This window comes from Empidonax traillii, unplaced genomic scaffold (genome assembly GCF_003031625.1).
Source record: "Empidonax traillii isolate 1590-97213 ecotype Southwest subspecies unplaced genomic scaffold, ASM303162v1 scaffold1599:size102157, whole genome shotgun sequence".
NCBI lineage: Eukaryota > Metazoa > Chordata > Aves > Passeriformes > Tyrannidae > Empidonax > Empidonax traillii.
This window is the reverse complement of record NW_020956792.1, coordinates 32,052-54,938: the sequence shown is the minus strand read 5'-3', so window position 1 is coordinate 54,938 and position 22,887 is coordinate 32,052. Positions and strand designations below refer to the sequence as shown.

The 22,887-nt window shown below is 36.8% G+C and overlaps 1 protein-coding gene across 1 annotated transcript in view; it reads left to right on the top strand.

The window, feature by feature from the left end:
- Nucleotides 1-22,887, top strand: part of CCDC73 (coiled-coil domain containing 73) — a 41,101-nt gene that overhangs the window by 8,217 nt on the left and 9,997 nt on the right. The window contains exons 3-12 of the mRNA XM_027908008.1: nucleotides 1,881-1,952; nucleotides 2,746-2,781; nucleotides 4,043-4,117; nucleotides 4,826-4,864; nucleotides 9,841-9,976; nucleotides 10,939-11,018; nucleotides 16,001-16,129; nucleotides 16,466-16,525; nucleotides 18,937-19,041; nucleotides 22,303-22,413. Of these exons, the coding sequence (XP_027763809.1) occupies nucleotides 1,881-1,952; nucleotides 2,746-2,781; nucleotides 4,043-4,117; nucleotides 4,826-4,864; nucleotides 9,841-9,976; nucleotides 10,939-11,018; nucleotides 16,001-16,129; nucleotides 16,466-16,525; nucleotides 18,937-19,041; nucleotides 22,303-22,413 (843 nt within the window). The remainder of the gene's footprint in view (nucleotides 1-1,880; nucleotides 1,953-2,745; nucleotides 2,782-4,042; nucleotides 4,118-4,825; nucleotides 4,865-9,840; nucleotides 9,977-10,938; nucleotides 11,019-16,000; nucleotides 16,130-16,465; nucleotides 16,526-18,936; nucleotides 19,042-22,302; nucleotides 22,414-22,887) is intronic.

The following is a 22,887-nucleotide window of genomic DNA, read 5'->3' as shown; positions in this document are numbered from 1 at the left end:
CAATTTTAAAGCAAATATTTGCCAAGATTTTATGAATACTGTTGCTGCTCTTGAAAAAATATGTTAGAGGAGGGAAAACAGAATAACTGGAGAAAATACTGCTTTACATATAATGAGCATACCCATTGTACTTGCTATAACATCACTGTATCAAAGCTGCTTTTGCCTTTATTTTTTAAAATAGCTTTGTTCTTCGATCTCCCTGCACCACACCTACATGCCATATGTGGGAAATATATTCCAAAACTGAATTTCTCGGAGAGTTATCTATAATGATTTTCTTTGATAGTCTTGCCTGTGAGGCTTGTTAGGAAATTAATATTTGTAGACACTCCCCTGTCTCTTTTTTAGAGTAAAATACATCACTTGAATATACAGTACAAGGAAGTGGTATGTTATAAAGACTTCAGTAATGTTTTTTTTTTCATTACATCTGATACAAAATTATATAAAGGATGACTGTTTTATGAAACCAAACCTATATCTACATAAATTACTAAATGATATCAACTTGAATTCCTGTTATTTAAAGTAGTGTGATCTTAATTTGGCAACACTGTGGAGATAAAATTTTATTCCTGTGGTGGGTGGGAAGAGTCCACTGAGAGCATTGGCTTTGCTGTCCCTGCTTCTGGCTCTCTTATTGTGCTTGCCTGTTACCCCCTTGGAGAACCCACCTTTGAACACAGTCTAAGGGCCAACCTGAGGAAAACCTTTCTCAAGACTTCAGTTTTCATGTTTTGGAATATTCATTCATGTGGTATGTGTTGTTTGTTAGATGCAGATCAAAACTTTCTGTACTTGTCTTACAGTGAGTTCATGAGTAAGTACCTGACTGTAAATCCCCACGGATTCTGCTCTTGTATCAAAGGCCAACAACTCTCACTTGTACAACGTGAAAGCAACACCAATTTGCTGCAGAAAAGCAATTTTGGAATGGGCTTTTTGTTTAAAAAACTCTCAGTTTATCAATTAAAGCAGAAGAAGAAATTAGACTCCGTGTGTGTGAAACAAATGATCAATTTATTTTCTCCCGTTCATTCTTTTTAATAGTCTCTATTTGTTTCCTACTTCACACTAACACATCTTACCTCAACTCATCTATATTTTGAGACAGGTGTTCAAGGACAGCTTTTTTACCTCCTTTACCTGATACATTTTCATGTCTAGAACTTAAAAAACTTGATCTTCCATATGTGCCTTCCTTGGTGAAGGTGCAGTTATCAGGAGCCACGATGCCTAAAGATGTTTGAGATTTCTAACTTGCAGAGTGTGGTAATAATCCACAAGATCATGATATGAAATAATAACGAAAAAAAGAGTACATCTTAACTCATTTTCTTGGTTTTTATGGGTAAGAGTAAAGCCAGGCAGGAGGATGATAAAAAATTTATACTATTGCCTCACATTTAGTCTTTTCTGCCCTCCCTCAGCTCTTTCTTGTGGCTTGTTAAGTGACCAAAATTTAACTAAAAGCAGAATAACGGATTGTTATTTTAAACGAGGTTATACTTTTTAATGGGTATTAAAATTCTATGCTAAATACCTGGGACAGTGTCCAGATGCTGTGTTAAGATGGCAGTGGAAGTGGATTACATCTGCAGGTTGGTGATGGGATGGGGAAGGAGTTGCTTGCAAGAAACCTCAGCAACAGGTCTGTGTTCCAGAGGTGAGAACTGTTACCTGTTAAGAATTAAAGAGAAGCTGCTACCCAAGACATGATTATCAGTTAACAAATGCCTCTTTTTTAGTCCTCGGGGGTTTTTAATCTGCCATGCCTTTCTAAAAATATTTAGCAAGGGATCAGATTTTTTTCTTGAAACACTGTATTTGCTGTAAGACACTACTTCAGTCACACTATTGTTATTTCTCATGATCAGGAAACTCTGCAGCACCAGACAGATACGTTGCAGCAACAGAACAAAGAAGCTATGGCAGCTTTTAAAAAACAGGTAGCAAAAGAAAGCCTTCTAGGTTTGACTGGGAGATTCTTAAAGCATGGTGGCATCATGGCAAGCTGCCAGTTGGTATGAAAATATTTTCCTGTTGCATATAAAATGTTAGAATACACAGCTCTTACATTTCTTTTTTCTGGACACAGTGTAATGATTGTATTTTGACAGGTCTTCCCAGTAAGCCACTCCTCCTGGCGTTTTTCTTTTTTTTTTCCCAAAAACTCCTAAAGAAGAAAATGCTTCTTTTAATAATTTCCTTGTTCTGTGGTGTTTTTGTTTTGTTTTGTTTTGTTAGTTTGTTTTCCCCTCTAAGATGGCCTGACCTCTGCAAGGGTAGATTCATAAACCACCATAAAAGATCTGCCACAGGAACTTACTCTACCCAACATTTGTCAGTCTCGCATTTTAGCCTCTCTCTAATATATACTATACATATAATTATACATATAATTTATTATATAAGTGCTGAAACACCTTGCAGAGAACTGTCAGAGGAACTGGAACTGTTGCACATGGTGATGAAGAATTTATCACCAATGCTGCATCACAATCCTGTCACACAAAAAAAGAAATTGGCAAGCAATTAGGTTTTTTGTCTTGAAAAAATAATTTGAGATTCACAGATCTCTGCTTATGATTATAGTCTAAAAAAAAGCAGGGATTCCACTATGCAGGATAATATAACTATATTGTCTTATCAAGCTGCATGAATAAAATTAATGTCATGTGTTGTATTGACTTTTTTTTGTTTGTCTCTTTTTTCTTTTTTTCCGTGCCACTGCCAACCAAGCTGCAGGCAAGGATGTTTGCCATGGAAGAAGAAAAGGTACTCTGTAACTATTTTGTTATTTGTCATCCAGAGAAGTGCATAAGCAAACAATAATGCCATCCAACTTATCAAACAAGTCTAAACCAAGCCAATTGCAATTAAGTTATTTTTCTTGCTATGGCTTTTGCAAAAGAAATGTACTTCTGGTTTGAAATTTTTTTTTGTTTGGTTTTGTTTACTTCTGAAATGTCACTTTGTGCTAAAAATCAGTGGGGGGAAGTGTTCTTTGATATTTCTCTATTGAAGCTATATAAAATTTACTTCATTAAGATTTGGGGTAAACTGTCTTTAGCCTTTCCAAGTACGAGTGAAAAAGAACATTTGTATCTGGTTTAGGGAAACCAGATTTTCATAGGGTTTTTCTTGATTTAGCTGAGCTGGTTTCATAAGAAACTTGAACTAAACTGAAGCAAGATGTACTTAACCCTGAAATTGTTTGATTTTTCTGAACTACACGAGTTTTTATACCCAGCTGAGCACCTGTTTCCTCCTCTGAATGAGGGATTTGCACAGTGCCAGGAGCCTGTTTCAAAGAGTGAAGTCAAGGAATGGATGTGTGTGGATTCTGTTGTTCCACTTAAATTTCCCAACAGTTACGAGCAGATAGATGAGTATCTGCACATTCCATAGCACCTTGCACGGAAATTTTCAAACTGGTGAAATGCTTGGAAAGCAAATCAAAGTAAACTTTACTGTTTGCTGCTTTTATATTTTTGGTGGAGTCATTTTCTTGGTTGTATTTGGAGTTTCTTCTTAACCAAGACATTCTGTTTGCCCACAAACACCCCCTTTGACTTTGTTCACCTGCTCATCTTATGCATGAACTGTACTTATTAATTCTATTGACAGCAGATTACAGTTTAGTCTTTGTGGTTTGGGAAGTTGTTTCTGTGAAGACTTTTCTACAGCAGATAAGAACATGGATTTACCTGAAACTTTTTTTTATATATATATTTAGTGTCTTTGTTCTAAAAGAAAATAACTTATTAGTTCTCCCTTTGTCAGACTTGCCTCTCCAAGAAAAGAAAAATTTAAGACTCACTAAATATGGTCATAAGTGGTGAAAATATGCTGTTGTGTTTTCACTTTTCTTTGTATACCAATATATTTCTACAGTTTAAGATTATTCAGCTGAATTTTTCACCAGTAACTTGTTCTCTCATAGCAAACACTTCATTTTTGTAACGTTCTTTTTGATGAATTCTTAATGTAAATGCATTTATTCCACCCAAATCCTGACGTGCAATTTTGTTGAAAGGGAAAATACCAACTTGCTGTAGAAACAAAAGAAAAAGAAATCGATGGACTGAAAGAAACATTAAAAGCATTACAGGTAAGCTATTATTTGTGTTAAATAGCTTTTTTTTTTTTTTTTTTCGGTATGCAGGTGTTTGGGGTTTAGTTTAGTGTTGTTCAAATCAAAATACTCTGTCAGTGGTGTATTAAAATAGTGTTAAAGGCTTCTGATGGCAGCTGTATATTATTAAAGCACATGAGATTGATACAATATGTCTTTATATGCTACCATTCAGAATACCTAACTACATGGTTTGGGGCTTTTTTTTTCCAGCAGGTAACAGACATATATTCCTGTAGGAGCTGAGGGAATACTTGAGTTACTATCTCTATTTTCTTCTCTCTAAGACTCTAGTTTACCAGCTTTGGTCCATTTCCACTTTAGTTTTTTTCCTGTCAGACAACACAAGGTTTTATGCATTTTTTTCAGAACTCCTCTAGTAAAAAAAAAATCAGTGTAAAGTGGTTTTACATAATTTAATATTGAAGCGAAATTATGTGAAGTAATTATGCAAAGTGAATCTAATAATAGTGTCATCTAGTAATACTAGTTTTGCATTGATGATGCCACTATTATTAGATTCACTAAAAAACTAGTGATACCAGTTTTCAAAACTGGTGTTACTGTGGTGGCTGGATTGGCAACAAATGCAATCGAATGTTAGTTATAACAATACCTAAATATGCAGGTTGTTGTCAGACCAAATGGGAGTACAATTCATTAAATAACTCTCTTGTTTTACAGATTTCAAAATACACTTTACAAAAGAAACTGAACGAGATGGTAAGAAATGAATAAAAGTTGGAAAATAAGGAAGAGCTTTTAGGTGAAGAGGATGTCTGCTTAGAGCATAACTCAGTACTGACCAACCTTAATACTTAAATGATGGGTGATAATTATTACAAATGATGCAAAGAGGTGCATCAGCTTCAAATGTGAAGAACTTACAAATGCAATGTTTTTAGGTTTTTGTAGTGTGATAACTACTGCTTAGCGTGTGGCACTTTTCCTCATTGCATTAAAGTAGAATAGATACATTTGTTCTCTTTATAGATTAAAGGTTTTTTTTGTAAACTGTGATTCGAATAATATAATTATATTTCTGATAAGATCTAGCATATTAATCTGAAAAAGTAATAGGTAGTTCCAAGCAGTTCTTAGGGTTTTCTTAAGAAAAAAATGCTCTTTTTCCTTTTACTCTTTTTTTACTCATCTTCTCAGAATTGCTTCTTAACATCAGTTCCCCTGAACAGTTTAGATTTCATCCAGCCCAGCTCACTCCCTTTGACACAGAGAATAAATTCATACAGAGTGACAGCAGAGTCGCTCTGAACCCTGTTGTCTGCTTTAGGAAGTGAAAGAGTGAGCTGCAGAATCATGGCCAGGCTTGATTGAATAAATGCTGTGAAAATCCTGCTGCTGCTCAACTGGAAAGAATAAAGATAATATTGTCAGACCATTACAAACTGTGATTTTAATTAAGAAGCTCAAAAAAAAACTAGAGTCCAGTTTAGCTTTAAGTACCATGACATTTGTACTGAAAGTCATCCTCAACGCTACAGTGGTTTTACACAAAATATGGGGAAATTGAATAATGTGCCCTCTGACCTGGGAGATAAGGCTACAAGTTAAAGATCAAAGGCAGCAGAAAATGTGTTTTGTCTTACTTCACTTTTAACTTGTATTTGTTCTTAAAATGCATCTGACCTAAAAACGTGTTAAAATTTTACAAAATTATCGGGCTTACATTTAGGTCATTTCACATATTATCTTTTTTTTTTTTAATATAACTTATAAGCTCTGTCTTCCACACGAGTGAGAATATTTAAATGACAACACCTCTTCTATAAGCTGGAAATGCATCTATGTTGCTTATACAAATATCTTCCTTTCTTAGGTTTGGAAACTCCTCAGGAATTGATCACTGGGGTACTCTACACCTTTGATACAATTAAATGGTACATGCAAGGCATCCAAGCAGTAGGTGCCCCTGTGGACTCTTGGTCATCACAAATGGCAAGAGTGTTTAAAAGTAGCACTGCATGAAATTCCAAACCATTCATTTATTTGAGGTTTATTTCAATTTATTTCATTTATTTCAATTTTAGGTTTGTTAAAGACAGATTAGATCACGCCCCAGGCTTGTGTTTTGAGAGCAAGCAGAGGTGCTGTTCAGTTTATAGCTGGCACCTTCCAAACCCTGCCAGGCAGTGAAGGAGCTTCTGTGCCTGCCGGGGACTGAGCGTGCCTTGCTGATGGAGCACTTCATTCTGGTTTGGTTCCTTTAATTCTCCTCTTCTAGTCCAGTATAAGCAATGTTAGCACCTCACATACACACCATATTTCAGCGTGCTAGCCACTGAGGTTTATGTGAAAATTTAGTGCTGGTATAAATCTTACCATAACACGCTACGGTTTTGAAACAGTGCAAGTTCTGGTTTCATACTGGAGAGACAAAGAAATAAAGGACTTCTTTTTTCACCCATCTTTTTGTTATTTCCACAAGGAAAGTGCTGATTACTGCCTGCTGTGTAGTTGCTTTGCACCTCACTGCTTGGGCAGTCAGAAGGCTATGGAGTGGTTACTGCAAAACCAGTTCTCTTGATAGAGTACACTTGAGTGTGGGCTTTGTACTGCATTCTTTAATTGCTGCTGAAATCATCACTGGACAGAAGTGGCTGCGGTCAGGTTTTGGTCACCTGGCAGGTGACACGCTGTAGAATGCCAGAATTCTCTGTGTGGAGCATCTGTTTGTCTTCCCTCACGGACTCTCCTTGGCTGATCCTGGGCCCGTCTGAGAGAGTGAGCACTGGGAGCTGTTTGTCTTCTACAGTACCTAAATCCTAAATATATACACATATACATATATCTATCTATATATATGTTGTAGTGCTTTGGAGTTGGTGAGTGCCTCTGTGCAAGACTGGTAACCAGTCCAGTTTCACTTGCTGACTGTGTTAGTATTGGTAAACTAAATGTGTGTGAAAGCATTTAGTGAAGCTGCAATGAAATGGTCTAGGCTGGATAAACTCTTCAGAAAAGAGGGAAGCTGGATCCACATTTTTCCCAGCAGAGAGTTCCTGAACTCTGCCCAGGATCTGCTTCTATGATTCCTACCTGGTATAGGCCAGTGTGCATCAGGGATATTTTAACAACAATACTGGCATTTCCTGAGAGCTTCCCTGCCACCATTTAGTTTTCTAATAAATTGCCAAATGAATGATGAAGTAATTACTGCAAAATGTATAAAATATGTGAATACATGAATGTAGTAAGTATAGGAAACTTTAAAAGACAGTTTGTTCTTAATAATCTATGATAGGAATGTTATTTTTATTTCCTTCCTGCGTTTTTAGGAGTTTGCCTGTAATCACACTGTGTTGTTTAAAAACACAGGGAGAAGGCAGTGATATAGTATAAACTATTGTTAAGTAGAAAAATGGCAGGAACTAAAGGAACTATTGTGAAAAAAAAAATCCTCTTTCTAAGATTTATAATTGGTAACCCTTTGCATAATTTTCACATGATCTTGCCTTAGGTCTCCATGCCACCACATCTCCTTTGTTTCTCTGACACTTTCACCTCCCAATTACCACCTTCTGCTTCACTGAGTACCTCTGGCTAGTGACTCCATTTCCAGAATATCTTGGAGATATGAGCAATTCCCTCTTTGTGTTCCTCCAGTCACCTACTTGACCCTGAGCTATTTCTCTGGTCTGGTTCCACCAAGAAATCATTGTGCCTCCACAAACCATATGGCCACAATCAATTCCACTCCCCAGCCCAGCTTATCTTTATTACCAGTGGAGGGCAGGGCAATAATTCCTGTTCTCGCAGTATCGGACGTTGGGAAGAGGAACCAAGATTCTGTGGGTCTTGCTCCAGCTCCAGGGTCATGCCCTCCCTATCCTGCAGTGTCTCCTGGTGTTTCTTGATTGTCTTCTCTGGAAAATGTTTTCTGACCTTTCCACTGCGAGCAGAGGAATCCTATAATAAATTGGGATTACACTAAGAAAAAAATCCACATTAAAAAAGTGCAAACCCCCTCAGATCTTGCCACAAGTCTCGAATCAGCGATGCCTCCCTGTTCCTCGGTCTCTTAGAATGAATACACCTGAGGGACTATCAGGAAAAAAACAAGGACAATTTTTCCTTTTAATTTCCCTGTTATGAAATCCCCCTCCCGGCATTAGTTAAGCGCAGTTCTTCGACAGTTAACTTCTGATTAGGGAAAAGAGAAAGTGTTATGAACATTCTCAACCTGCATGCCTTGCAGTGATCCTGTAAGTGGTGGTGTTTCTTTCCCAGTGCCTCCATTATGACTTTCCATTTGCTGCCGTGTGTTTAATTTCATACCTTATAAAACATGAGAAATTTGTCTTGTATATCCTGTTTTGCTGGCCTTATGGTGGTCATTTCTTTTGATTGCTCTCAGCTTTTATTATCCTCTGATGCTTGGGCCATGTATTGCATTTGTTACTGTGTGGAAATGGAGCCTTGCAAAACCCAACCAGGCTGGGCCAGATGCACCCTCGTGCAACCTGAATTTACACACGGGGGGTGAATTTGGCCCAAGTCATTTTAATTGCTGTGTTGCTTCCCTGTAGATTAGAAATAGATTCAAAAATAGATTAGATATCCGAAAAAATGGTTATCCTTTCTGGGGAATTAATTTACCCCTTCTCTTCAGGCAAAATGAATTTGAAAACTGACCAAATGGTACCTACAAAGCTATTAACAAAAAAAAAAAAAAAAAAAAAAAAAAAAAAAAAAAAAAAAAAAAAAAAAAAAAAAAAAACCAAAGAGGAACACAAAAAATTTAGTACATACAAAAGAAAGGATAACAAATAACTTTTAAAAAAAAAATCAGTGGTATGTGTCACTGAATAGTTTCCTGTGAATATGTATTTTCAATTGCCCCTCACAAAATGAGAGTTTGGTAAAAGTCAGTAAATACATTTGAATTAGTTACCATGTGGGTTTCATTGTGGTATAACTTTACTTAGGCCAACATGTCAGTAGAAGTTAAAATAAAGTGTTGGATATTTACAAAACTAGTTAGAAACTTCCCTACAGATACATAATATTAAAGTAAAAGCAAATTCTTCATATTTCAAGATACTAAAACTGCTAATTGATACTGAGGAATTAATAATTACTCATTAAAATGTTACTTATATTTTCCTAGGAAGCATGGGCTATTAATCTGCATTAGTTTCACTAATCTCAACCAAAGTCACCACTACTATAGAATTGCTTGATGCACTTCTGATTTTTAGCAAGCCTGTTGACATTCTTTCATTTAGGTGTGTCAAGGACACAAACTGTCTTCTAATTGTCCTTGGGCTGTGGCACTTCTGACGATCCCAGAACTGGGGTGGCTGAGGCTCTCAGGCATCTCTGGAGATGGCTCAAAGCATGAACAGTGCTACTGTTGGTGAAAAAAAAACCTGTTTGAGTGTTTATTGCCATGTAGCCTAAAAAGTTTTCGTGGGGAAAACTTGAGATCAGGATTTGAAAGCTGCTTGTACAGTTCTGCAGGCATTTACACGAAGGTTCCTCTAAATAAGGGGCGACAGATGAAAATACTTAAAAGTGCATTTTTGATCATCTAACACACAGGTGAAGGTCTTGCTGCTCTCTGACAATGGGAACAGAAATAAACAACTGAGATATTCCAGGAATGATTTTGCATTCATGCTGTTACATTCAAAAGCATTTGGAGAGCTCCTTACTCGCTTCACTTCTGTTCCTGACAGGATCAGAAATTACAGATGCACTCGGCAGCCAAAGAGGAGCATCAGAAGAAACTGAGCGAAGTGGAGAGGTGTTATGTTACCATCGCATCCCAGTTTGGAATCGTGAAGGGAGTCCATGGAAAACTGGAGCACAGTGGTAAGTGTGTCCTGTATGTCCCACACGTCCTCCAGGATTTGATTTTGCTGGGTTTTGACAGCGCTGAGATGGACACACCTGACAACTCCAAAAAAGCAGCTTAATTTGTACCAACTGCCTGTTGCCATTCAGCACAATCAGCTTAACCAGCTCAAATGAGGGGGTGAAAGTAAAGGAATCAGCAAATAGGGGGAAATGAATGCTTTTTAAGTGTTGGAAAATGGATGAAAACCATTAGTGAAATAATAAAAATTAGTTAATCAGAATAAACTGATGACATATTCTATTTGAATTTGTGATATTTCAGTACCTCAAGTTACTTTTTTTTTCCATTTTTAATGAGGTTAATATTTACTATTAAAAAATATTTCTGTGTTTTGCTCCTATTTACACTGGACAGGGGTTTACTGTTATATCAAATACAAAAGTATTTTTGCAATTTCTTGGAAAAAATAACAATTACTCTCAGTATTTACTACATTTGAGTGATAAAAAAAAAAAAATCTTCTTTTTTTGCCATGTTTCTACTTGGATTTACCAGTGGGAAAGTCGGGCAGGAAGGGACCATTATGGTCCATGATGTTCTGTGTCCCTCTGAAAATTATTAAAGCCATCAGAAAATGATAAGCAAAGCCTTGGCTAAAAAATAAAACTAGGATTCAAAGTTCACAGACAAGGGATCTTAATAAAATGTCGTCAAATTGCACTAAAAACGAAATCAAAATTAAAAAAAATAAAAGGCAAACCAACATACAGAAAAGTCTTATCTCGTTGTCTGAGGTACAGAGCAACTTGTACCACCTGAACACTACACAGAAAAAGTCATTGAATCATATTTCCAGTTTTAGTCTCCTTTCCACGAAGGTGTTTAGTTATTTTGTAAATTATATATACACACATTGCAGTTATAAATCAAATCTTCCTATAAGTCTTTACTAACGTGCTCTAACTTCTGTTTAAAGTGCAGGAAGCCATCCAGCACAATAAGAAACTGATGGCAGTGAACAGAAGACAAGAGACTGAAATCAGTAACCTGAAGGAAGTAAGTATGGGATGCATTCCTGAAAGTGGAAACAGGATTCTTTGGGACCTCCAAAAGCCTCTGCAGAGTTGATGGGAGGAGTGGACAAACAGCAGGACAGTTTTGCATTCTGTGGCATGGCTAAATTAGTCTCATGCTTCCACAGATACTTCAGTTGAAACTGGAGCAGCAGTTTCTGTAACTTGGGAATTTTTATGTACCCCTACAGCATCCTGCTTGTTTCCTGCTAATCATTACTGACCCCTCTTCTTCCTGTGCTGTGTTGTCATTGCTTCTCCCATCATATGTGATGGGGGGAAGGATGGAGTTCTCTTCTCCCTTTGAGCTGTTTCTTAAGGGCTGGCAGGAGAAGAACAGAAGGACTCTCTTAAGTTGGATTTCTTCTGCAAACTCAGTATCTTGCCCCAACACATCTTTTTTATATCTCCTTATCTTTATATTTTCCTCTTTTTTTTTTTTTTTTTTTTTTCTCTCTTAGACTCTCTAATGACTTTAGGTAGGGAATATTTGTAAAGGTTGTGGTTATTTTGGAAAACAAAAAGGGTTGGGGGAAGAAGATAATTTGTACATGAAGAACAGGGACTATATACATTTTATGTTTATATCTATATTAATCAAAAATGATTGTTTACCTTCCATTACCTTTCTTTCCCTGAAAAATGGAGGTTGAAGTTGCAGAAGTACTTGAACAGTCTCCCTGAATTCAGTGGTGTTGTTTTTTGTTCTTAAGAGCATGCAGCCTCTTGCTGTTAAGCTTCTTTGGAGTTTGATGCCATTAAAAGCCTGACTTAAATTTTAACTTTATCTTGAAATATAAACAGCTTGATTTTTTTTTTTCATCTGTTTCATTCCTACTTTCTTTAGTGCTTTACTTAATTATTATATTTATTACATGGAGATATTCAAGCTACATTAAAAATGAGTCAGGAACTCAGTCTAGATTTGCTTGGTTACATACTAGAATATAACATTCCAACCCTCAGTGTCAGAAAGACCAAGATTTGAAGTGACTGTTGGATCCCAACATTTCAGAACTCTTCCCATCATAAAAGCAGACTGAGAAACACAGCAACAGTAAAGCAAAATTCTCAGATTAGTTTCTAAATCACAATTAGGTCTTAGGGCATTTAAAAAAGTTTAGTTAGCTACGTAATTCAAATGATAGGTTAAATATAAAAACTATACATGTCTCTATGAAATATTTGATGGGTGGAAGAGCAACAGAAGAACATTGCAAGGTGTCAGTGGTGATAACTTTCCTCTATTTATATTATATATATATATTATATATATAAAGCCATATTTGTTAGGATGCTAAAATCATCACAGCTGCGAAGGTCTGAGGACAACTTTGTGTGCCTTGGGTGCACTTCAGCTGTGCAATTCCTTTAAAGGAGGGTAAATAATTGGTGTGTGACAAAAAGAAGAACATTCATCCAAAATGCAGCATATCTTTATTGTAATATGTTGTATATTAAAAAATGTAGGCATTTTAGAAATATTTAAGCATCCCAGGAAATGGGATTAGTTGCTTTTGGTAAGAAACCAAGAATAATTAATTACTTAGCAATCTCTGAGGGTAAGGAATTTGAGAGGTAAGAGAACAGAAACATTTAAGAAAGTTTTGCATAGTGCAATTTGGGAATAATGTAGGTGTGAGAAACTGATAGTGGGTTATGTACTCCAGCAATCAAACACATTGCTTGATCCACTCCGTCCTCAACTGTACTCTTGATTCTTTTGAATAAAATACTGTTAGATAAGCAGAACAAGGGGCCAACTGAAACTTAATCTGCCTTCCACAGTTCACCAGGAAATGCCTTTATTTCTGTTATTTCTGAATTTCTGATTGGTTTTTTTTTTAGTATTTGATCATCCTATTCTGAACCACCTGAACTGGAATATTTAGAAGAGCTTGGAAAAGGGATTAGCAGGCTGTTTTCACTTGCTACATGGCTGAAAGAAGTCATGATAGCTACAGTACGAGTTGGGACAACTTCTAAAGCTGTTTTTATCTGCCCTGGACACTTGACTGACCTCTGACAGCTCTGACAACTTATGGGTTCAAACTCCTTCCCTCTGTAGCCTCAGTGCAGGAGCAGGAATGAGTGTCCATAGCACTAAAATCTTAATTTGCTTGTCAGCTCTTATCACAGCCATTACTTTGACTCAGCCCAGGATGATCTCACACATTTGTTCTTAACGGGGATATGAAGTTAATGAATGCAATTCAATATTTACTGATTAAAGCCCCTTAATCTCCAATATAATGAAATTGCATGTGTGTTAAGGGGGGTGTGAAATATGTACAACAGTAAACCTGGGTTAAGTTGCAGTCTGCTCTGCACAGGTTCATTCTTCTGGGATGTCAGGAAAGAAGTGTTATTTGGAGAGGTTGTAGTTTTCTCTTGACCTTGCCAGCTTCAATTCCAGTTCCTAAATTTTGATGTAATGGACTGTGGCAAAATTTCCTTTTAGGTAACAGCTGCTTTTGGATTTGAACATTTTGATATTTGATGTGGTAGGATCCTTTCCAACCACTGTGAAAAGGCTTGCCTTGAAATCTGGCCAAGAAAAAGGTTTCTTTCATTCTGCTGCTTAAAAAAAAAACCCAAAACAAACAACTAATGCTGCTCAAGACCTGAAGAGTAGCACAGTTAAAGTTTGCACAGAGGGTCAGCACAGTCTTGGGAAGTGGTTACATCTGCCTGCCTTGGCTGCTTTTCCAGTCCTTTTTCATCTGGAACCTGTATTTATTCACCTTTGAGGTAGTGTAGAATTAAAATTTTGTATCGATCAAAACTACATTTTACAAAAAAAAAAAAAAAAGGTGGAAGTTTTAGCTTAGCTCAACACGCAACAGGAAAATAGGGTTAAAGAGCAGACATTTTGGGTTTTTGTGACACTCTTGACTTCCACTGGCATGAAGTGTTTTTGAAGCTGTGTCCCTCAGCATTGGCTTCTGGGAACACATCAAAGGAATGGCCTTAAAGCCTTGTCATTCTTTCTCAGCACACCTCAAAACCTGATAAAATATGTTCCACAGTCCATTTAATTTATATGGGTTTGAACACTACTAGTAACTTTAACAATAAGAGAAATCTACTGGAATAAAGCAAAAATTCTTGAGGATGAAATTTTAAGAAAATACATATATGTGTGGATGTATAACATTATTTTATATTATTTTTACAGCTACATGGCTTGTGATTTCACTCACTATGGAAAACTTTGCCATTGTTTTTGATGGTCTCATTGGTGTTGGGTTTTTGAGGAGTTTGTGTTGGGTTTTGGCTGTTTGTTGGTTTTGGGTTTTTTTCCTGCCAAAAATCTTAGCAGACCTGGGTTTGGTTCCAGATGGATTGTACCCATCCACCTGCTATTCACAAAGGAAAAAAAATCCAGTCATCTTTTCTACCTCAAGGGCATGATTTACTTTGTGTGACTTGCTCTTTCCCCATGACAAAATAAGTAGTAAGTTGGTTTTTTTTTCCTCCACACTATAAAGTTTTGGTCATATCCATGGCAGGTTTTTGCACCTGCCTGTGTGTGTTCTCTACCCCATTAATCCAGTTCTCTATGCAGATTGGCACAGGGCACATTTTCACTGCTGTAAAGTTAAAATTGCTCTCACCTTCTGCCTCTTAACTGCAGGAACTCTCCTTGCACCTTTCATGACAGAGCCTTCTAATAAAAACAGGACAACTAATGCATGGTTTTATTTTTAAAAATGGAAAAAAAAAAACCTTACTAGAATACAGAATATTTGAAAGCATTGCTGTCTTTGGGTTTTGGAATTGATTCTCCAATTACACTTAGTACTTCCTAAATAGTTTTAGATTTATTTATGGCTAAAATAAAAGCAGAAAAAAAAGGAAAAAATGGATTTATTTAAAAGTATGCTTGTATTTTCCATAAAACTTTGTGAATTTCAGCTACAGCATAATCTTTCCTTCTTCTTTCATGCTGTTCTATGATTTTGTCCAGAACAGTCAAAACCCTTGGTGGGTGTGATAATTCTGTCCGTGATAACTGGAATTCCAGTTTTGTGAAGAAAAGTTAACCAGACCGAACTTTAGCTGTTAGATAAAACTCTTGCCACGCTGAATGCTTGGTTCCCTCGCTGTGGCATCGGGAAGAATTCTTGATCCTATCTGTGAGCAGCGTTCACAACCTCTGCTGTTTGTCTGAGGAAACGTCAGAGTGCTCCAGGAGAGAGAGAGAGATTAACCAGACTACCTTGGACCAGAACGGGAGGGGTGGGGGAGAACAGGGCACAATATTTATGGCTCCAGGAACTATAAGTTGTAATTTCATGAGATCAAAGCATTTGCTGTTTATTTGCTGCACTAGGAGCTTGGAATAAACTGGTTACGAAACAGATACCAGAAAAAAAAAAAAAAAGGATATTTGAAAGAGCATAAAGACTATAAAATCAAAGGCATCGTGTTATAGAAGCTTCTAATATAAAATTAATTTAGCATTCTCCTGAGAGGAGGTAATTAATGTTTCAGGAAAAGCAAAGATCCTCCAAATTTATAGCCAGTTCCTGTTTTTACCAGATAATCACTGTTCTTCCTTTTCCCCTCCTCATCCCCAGGCACATACACAGCAGTTATAACAGCACTTTATTCCTATTGTATATCTCAGTGTAGGAGGTTTTACCAATACCAGCTCAGTGTCCACCTCTAACATCCTTCTTGGAAGAGTAAATAACAAAATGGTGAAGTAAATACTTCAAACAGAGTAAAATTAGCACAAGAACTTTTTTACCTCTGAAAATAAACTTTCAGCCACCTGTGAGGAGTTTAAAGTCTAGCAAGTCAGTCTTATAAATTTCAGTGCCTCTAATTATTGTTCTGTTGTTTCTGTGCATTATTGAAAAGTAGAGCCCGACTCAGGGTAGTTTAGAAGATTTGTCTGTGTTTTGAACTGCAATGCCTATGCTGGATGAACTATTTATATGTGTTTCCTGTGCTAAGGAACTGAAGAAAGTAACTGCAGACTTGATAAGGTCCAAGGTCACATCTCAGTACAGGGTGGGAGAAGAAAACATCAATCTCGCAGCGAAGGAAAAACAGTTTCAAGAACTGCAGCAGAAAATCAGAATGGTATTTTGGAATTTAAACAAATTCAATTTTTGGTGGTTGTTTTCTGGAAGTTATCCCTGATGTCCAGATCAGTCACTCCTTTCTACTAACTCCATATACAATACAATGAAACTATTTCCAGCACAACCTCTTCCAGGGAAGTAAATATTCCATGAATATTGGTATCATTTCATAGTAAAAAAAAAGTGGGTAAGAAGACATTTCAGTATAATTCACTTTCTTTAAATAGCCTCATGGTGATTCACTATTTCACATCAATACAATATTAATAAAGAAAACGACACTAATTTTAAATGCCTTTTACTGTTCTTCATGCTCTTTTTTTTTTCTTTTAAGGAGACTGCAGTCAGTAAAAAAGTTCAAGAAGAAAACACACACATTAAAGAAGAAAAGCTGGTGAGTTAATACAGCTTGGCCACTTTAAATAACTTAAGAATTCTGAGTGCCATGTTTCATATTTAAGTTTCCTAAATTATTACACTAAGCCACAAAAATTAGTTAAATTCATTCGTTTATTCTTCTGGAATATTTTAATAATAGCATGAGTGGGCTTTGACTGTTTGGTTTTTGAAAAGAGTATTACCAGAACAAAGTCTATTGTTTGACACTTTATTTCATTTCTTCATGTTCTGTGTTTGAGTTCAGATGGGAGAAACTTGGTGTTCCCATGAAACAATTGTCTCCATGTCAGCTCAGTACAGACAAGCAGAAAGGCTGGCATAACACGTTAGTTCTTCTGCTTTCTGGTGATCAACAGTTTATTATCTACATTATTATTATTTATTATAATAATAAAGGTGTTGAAACCAGGTAACATTGGAATAATTTGTCAATTGCATACAAAGGAAATGATGTTCCATTACTCAGGTCTGTTCCAGAGCAAATGCTGATATTCAAACTAAGGTATATATGGAGTCAAGCATCAAACACAGCAAAAAACCCCTTTCTTCCCTCTGTTCTGCTTTGCAGAATATTAAGCCTAAAAAGGGTCGTTGTTTTTTTCTTTTCTTTTCTTGAGCAGTTGTAGATTTTTCACTCTCCAGGGAGAGTGTCTCATTCTTTTTCTCAGGGAAGGACAAAGCAGTAGCTTTGTTATTTACCCATGGAGGCTCATCCAGCAGCACTCTTCCAGTCTGGAAAAAAACATTCCTTTAAAGAAATACTTGCCAATAAACACAGGATAAAAAATGAGAGACAAATTCAGGCCTCATTGCTCTCCCAGCCCTGACTGCACTAAAAGCATTTCTGTGGAGCTGCATGGAGCATAATTCACATGCATATTTGATATGTGTTATCTGAGAGAAGGACTCTGCTTTGTGTCTCTGTTTTGTTGGGTGTGAATCGCTGGGGTTGGTTTTAACATGTGGGGGGGTTTGGTCTGGGGAGGGCTCTAGTATAGAGATACATTTTGTGTTTTCTCCAAGAGCTTGGGTTAGAAGATGTGGATTTCTGTATTACAGAGCGCTAATAATTCACCATCTGCATCAGCTGAAATGCTGGCTTCCGTGGTTCTTGGCTGAGGCTGGAAATGCTGCCTAAATTATTGCTGATTGCACTGAGCTGTACACAGAGAAGCAATCTGGTCTAGTCGAGTGACCACTGTACTAGATTGAAAAGTTGTGGCCAGCTCTGCTCCTGACCTGTCAGATGACACTCCACAGCTCTGCACTTCATTTTTTTAGATGTGAAATTAAAGCAAAAATTAAGTAAGGCTCAGCGCAAAAATTATCTCTGCATAAGAGTATACATGCATGAAAAAGAATGAGAGTACACTCAAAATAATGATTTGGCTTTTTTAGTAGACAGCTGTTTCTGTGTACCCAATAGAACCAAAAATAGAATAATTTGAGAGCACTTGGCAAGTGTGTGAAAGTGTTTGTTTTAATAATATGTTGCTCTCGGTGTATTTTGAAGCCACTGAGCACATTCAGGACTGCCTTCTGCCTGAAACTCACTGTTTTTTCTTGTGCAGGTCTTCTTTTAGCAAGTGCTGTAACTGTTCTTTAGGGAGTAGAGATTGCCTTGTCTGGGTCATTCCCTCTTGTCTTTGAAACTTTGGGAATGTGTTCTGTGGTGTTTAATATGAAATCACTCCCCCTCTCACTCTTCAGCTAACTGCAACGAACTTAACAGCAGCACCCGTGGGTCTGTAAACGCACGGCACTTTAATCAGCTCATTATGGGGGGCTCTTTTGTTAGAATTCACTCTTCATGAAGTAACAACACACCCTCTTGATGGAGGTGCCACAAGAGTTCACACAGTGACAGCAAAATCTGATATACTTGCACCGTGTGATGCAAAGCCAATATGTGATAGTTGGCTTCTATTAGGGTTTAATTCAGGAGGCTCAGAATGATGTCACATAATGATAATCCATTAATGGAGTAATTTCTTTGGGATTTTCCACAATTTTTCACAACTGTGATACGGTAACATAAAATTACTCTGCCCTGAGTTGAACTCACATTGGGGCTGGATTTATTTTTCTCCAGATTTGCACTGAAGTGCGTTCAAAGTATTGGTGGATTTCATTTTCATTATAAGAAAATTCTCTGAGAAATACTAAGTTATAGTAAGTTATAATAAGGTTGTCTCCTCCAAGGCAAAAGGCCAGAAAAAGTGGGCGTTGTTCTGATTTCTCCCTACAAACTCTTCCTCAGTGCTGACGTTGGAGAACAATTTTTTAATGCATGATTTTGTAAACACTGACAGAAAAAGAAAAGAAAAGGTAAAAAATATAAATTCATGTTTAAACTCTAGAAACAAAATCTTACTCAATATATCCACTTCTGTTTGTATTAACAAGGAAATCCTCAGCTCCCTCCAGTGTGTGCAGGAGCTCCTTCAGCGAACAACCCAAACGAATGCCAGGATGGAAAGCGAATTAAATGCGCTGAAAGAAGAATATCAGGTCAGATTTGTCTTGATTAGACAAGCTGCTACTATCTTTTCTGTAATTTTAAAGCCCAGGGCTGGTAAAGACATCTGTGTGCTTTTCAGAACTTTTGACCTCGCTTCCACTGCTCCCTCAGCTCCTTAAACTTGTCAGCATCAACCTTGAAGCACAGGCTGTGGTTCCCCTCTTCTCTCCCTAAAGGAAATCCTGGTTGCCATTCTCAGCAGCCACTTCTGGAGGGTAAAACCAAAATGTTTTGGGGGTTACTTTTGAGTATTTTGAAATCAAATTATTTTATGACTTTTGTAGTTGTTGGTTTTTTTTTTTTTCCCCCTTGTAATTCGCAGAAAGGTATAAATTTCTGGAAAACACTTCAAATTTCAGATCTTCATTCCCAGCTAGTGCTTGCCCTCAGTTTTATTAGAGCAGAGGGCCTTAGAAAGAGCCTGTCCTTGGCCCTTTCTTGCTGTGCTGTCTGGTGTCATATTTACGGTGGGCAGCGGTCACGTGGAGAGTGTGGAGTTGCAGCACTCCTTAGTTCCTCTTTCAGCACATAACAGTAACTCAGAACAGCTTGGATCCTACATTTCAACACCAGCTTGGCCCACAGTGCACTAAAGATGAAGGTCATATCTGTTCCCACCAGATGTGCCGTGCAGAGTTCAGATACGACCATTAATTGCTCTGTTAATAATTATTATCTAGTACTTGTCCATACATAACCACAATCATTCCATTCTTTGGCCTGTGAGGCCAACGTTTTGGACTAAGATAGTTCATTTCAAATTATGCTTCCAGTGTACATGTATGCTTTTGTTTCTAAGTAAAAGCTTCTTTGCTAATTTGAAATAAGATTAACTTCCCTTAAGCCTTACTTTGACTTTTAATAGTTGTAATGTTAAATAGTTGCCTTGTGCCACAAATATAGCACTTTTGCATTTTGATTAAACAAGCAAGGTTAAAGGTGAGCTATATTCTCCGTCAGAAACTAGCTAAAATTTCCCCAGGAATTAAAAGAATTGCCTCAAGTTGCAGGATTTTCTGTAACTTCTCTTATTTATATGTTGGGTCCAGTGAAACTGCTGGATTGCTTGCTATTCATACAACATTCGAGTAAGCAGGTAATGTGCTTTTTGTTTTTTTATGATCACTGAAATTGCTTTGTAAGTTAAACCAGCAGCTCAAGATCATTTAACTGGTGTATAACCTTACTGATGGTGACTTTCATAATATGGGAGCCCTTTAGAATCTTTGTGCCAGCATTACTGAATAGCAGGTGCATTCTAAAAGTGCTTTCTCCTGATAGTATTTCTGAGCTTTGTTTCCCATCCCAGATGAAGTTTATAGTGTGTCTTAAAGCTCCAGCTAAAACTGTAAATGGTATCTGTGAATCTTCCCTTTGAAGACTGCACATAAATGTCTGCAAGTATAGCTTGTTTTCCTCTTGTCAAGGTACCAACTGAGTACAAGTCTCTGTTGTGCAGCCTGTTCAGGCCAAAAATTGATTTCTGATTGTGATTATACGAATCCTGATTAGAGAGCCTGCTTTGGTTTGGGTCTGTTTATTTTAGGCTGGGGAAGCATCACTGTTTCCTGCTGTTCCAGCTCCAGCACAAACCATTGCTAATCACTTCTCTGCTTTCATTTTCTCTCACAACTGGAGAAATAAAAGTGGCTAGATATTTAACAGATGAATTTTATTTGTAAACCTGATAAATACATGCACAAAGTGCAGTGATTCCCTTAAACAGCGTGACGGAAATCCAGTCTGATATTAAAAGTGAGTGTCATGGGTTCTTGTTCCTTCCAGATGAACTCATGGGATTGTTTTGATTTATCAGAAGTGTCTGTTTTTCAGTTAAAACAGTGGTCATAAAATATTGTTGCTTTTTTATAGCTATTTGTTTGGCTGACAGTTTGATACAATTACCAGGATATTCCAGGGAATGAGACAGCGTTAACATCTTCTTTTGCACTGTCATTTTTTTAGAAACATCAAATGGAACCTAAAAAATATGGAGCTGAATATATAACTTCAAGGTCTATGTGCCTTCATGCCAATTTGGGAACTACTGATTTCATCTGTGTTGATTCTAGAGCCTCAATTTGATATAAGGCATCTAAAGGTTATGTGCTATTCTTGTGCTCTGTTCCACTTCCCTGTCAAATTTGTGGGCCTTGCTCATCGAGCAAAAAAAAAAAAAATTGTGTAGTCTGTCAAAGAAGCTCCATTATATCCTTGCACAGAACTTCTCCCAAGGGTGCAAAAGTACAAGGTAGTTTGAGTTTTCCTAGTGTTAATATCTGTAACACATAGTTTTATTAATAATGCATTTTAAAGTTAATGCTAAGCGAATCAGGTAGGCTCATTTTTAGTTAAAAGATTTAGTAAAAATGAATTGGTTTGGGGGTACTGCCTCTGTAACTTAACATTTTTCAAGTGGGCTTTCAAAGAAGCTCAGCAGAGTCGCAAATCTGTAGCTGGCCATAGAGCTGCGTGCATTAAAGTTGTGTTTACATTCTCAAGTCTCCAGTAGGTCATGGATGCAGTGAGTCTTTTATCTTCCATATTGTTTGCCATAAAAATGCGATAGGATAAAAATTCCAAGGGTACCTGATATGTGTGTGAAGACCCCGTTGGTTTACACAAGCCTGCTTTGATTTATCCCAGGAAAGCTGAAAGAGTTAACCCAAAAATGTTGCAAGCACAGCTATGATTGTCTAAAACTTAGTATTGCTGCTATTTCAGTGCACTCCTGTGTCAATGGTCTAATAAAAATAAATTGAAGGATAATCAGATGTATACTTCATGTTCCAGTAGATATGTTTTAGAATGTAAAGACTATACAGTTTATAAGAGAGGTTAATAAACAATTTAGGACAGAAAAACTGATCAGAAGAATATTTTTTTTTTCTTTCAGCATACAGTAGTTTTTTTCTTTAAGGTCTAGATATGCTACATTTCATATTTCTCATCTCTGGACTTTATATTACTTTTTCAGGACATTAAAACTTATGCAGTGAAACTGAATAATGGCAAGTGTTTTTATACCCTTTTATAGCCATTTCTTTTTTCATAACCTCCCCCTGTTTCCTGTTAGCTAAACTATAAGCACCTTTCTGTTAATTTATGAAAATTATTGTTGAGATAGCACATTATCACTGATCTGCATGGCACTTCCAGCATGTTAGAAGCAAAGGTCCAAGCAACATAAAACACATCAAAATTCATTAATGTGGTATTGATTATTTTTTGGATAATTAATTTTATTGCAGGCCCTTGAGAGAGATAATGAGCTGCAAAGGGAGAAGGCAAAGGAAAATGAAGAAAAGTTCCTTAATCTTCAGAATGAGCATGAGAAAGCACTGAGAACTTGGAAAAAAGATGTAGGTTTATTAAATTAAATGTTAGAGTATTAAAAGGTTTTTGAAATAGTCATCAAGCATTTCAGGCGATTCCTAAAAGCCAAGAAAATATTGCAGAAATAATACAACAAAAACAACCAATTCCTTTTCCAGTAACACAGATTCTTCTAGAGATGAATATTTTTTTAAAGGTAGGTTTAGGTTGACTTCTGTGCTCTAAAAGGTCAGTGCTCTTCCTGTAGTTCTGATTTGAGAGGAATTCTTCAGTGTGGACTGAGGGTGAAAGGGGGTAAGAAAAGGTGCATGTCTTGTATGTCCTCTCGGTGAATTCACCTCTGTCTGCACCTAAACAACCATTTGTCTTCAATATTTGACATTCTTTCTACAACTTCATTACTTTTAAAGAGTACTTCTGTAATTATTTAATCCAAAACAATTAGCAAAACACTGTAGCTGTAAAAATTGTCTGCAATAATAAATGCCTGTTTACAAGTA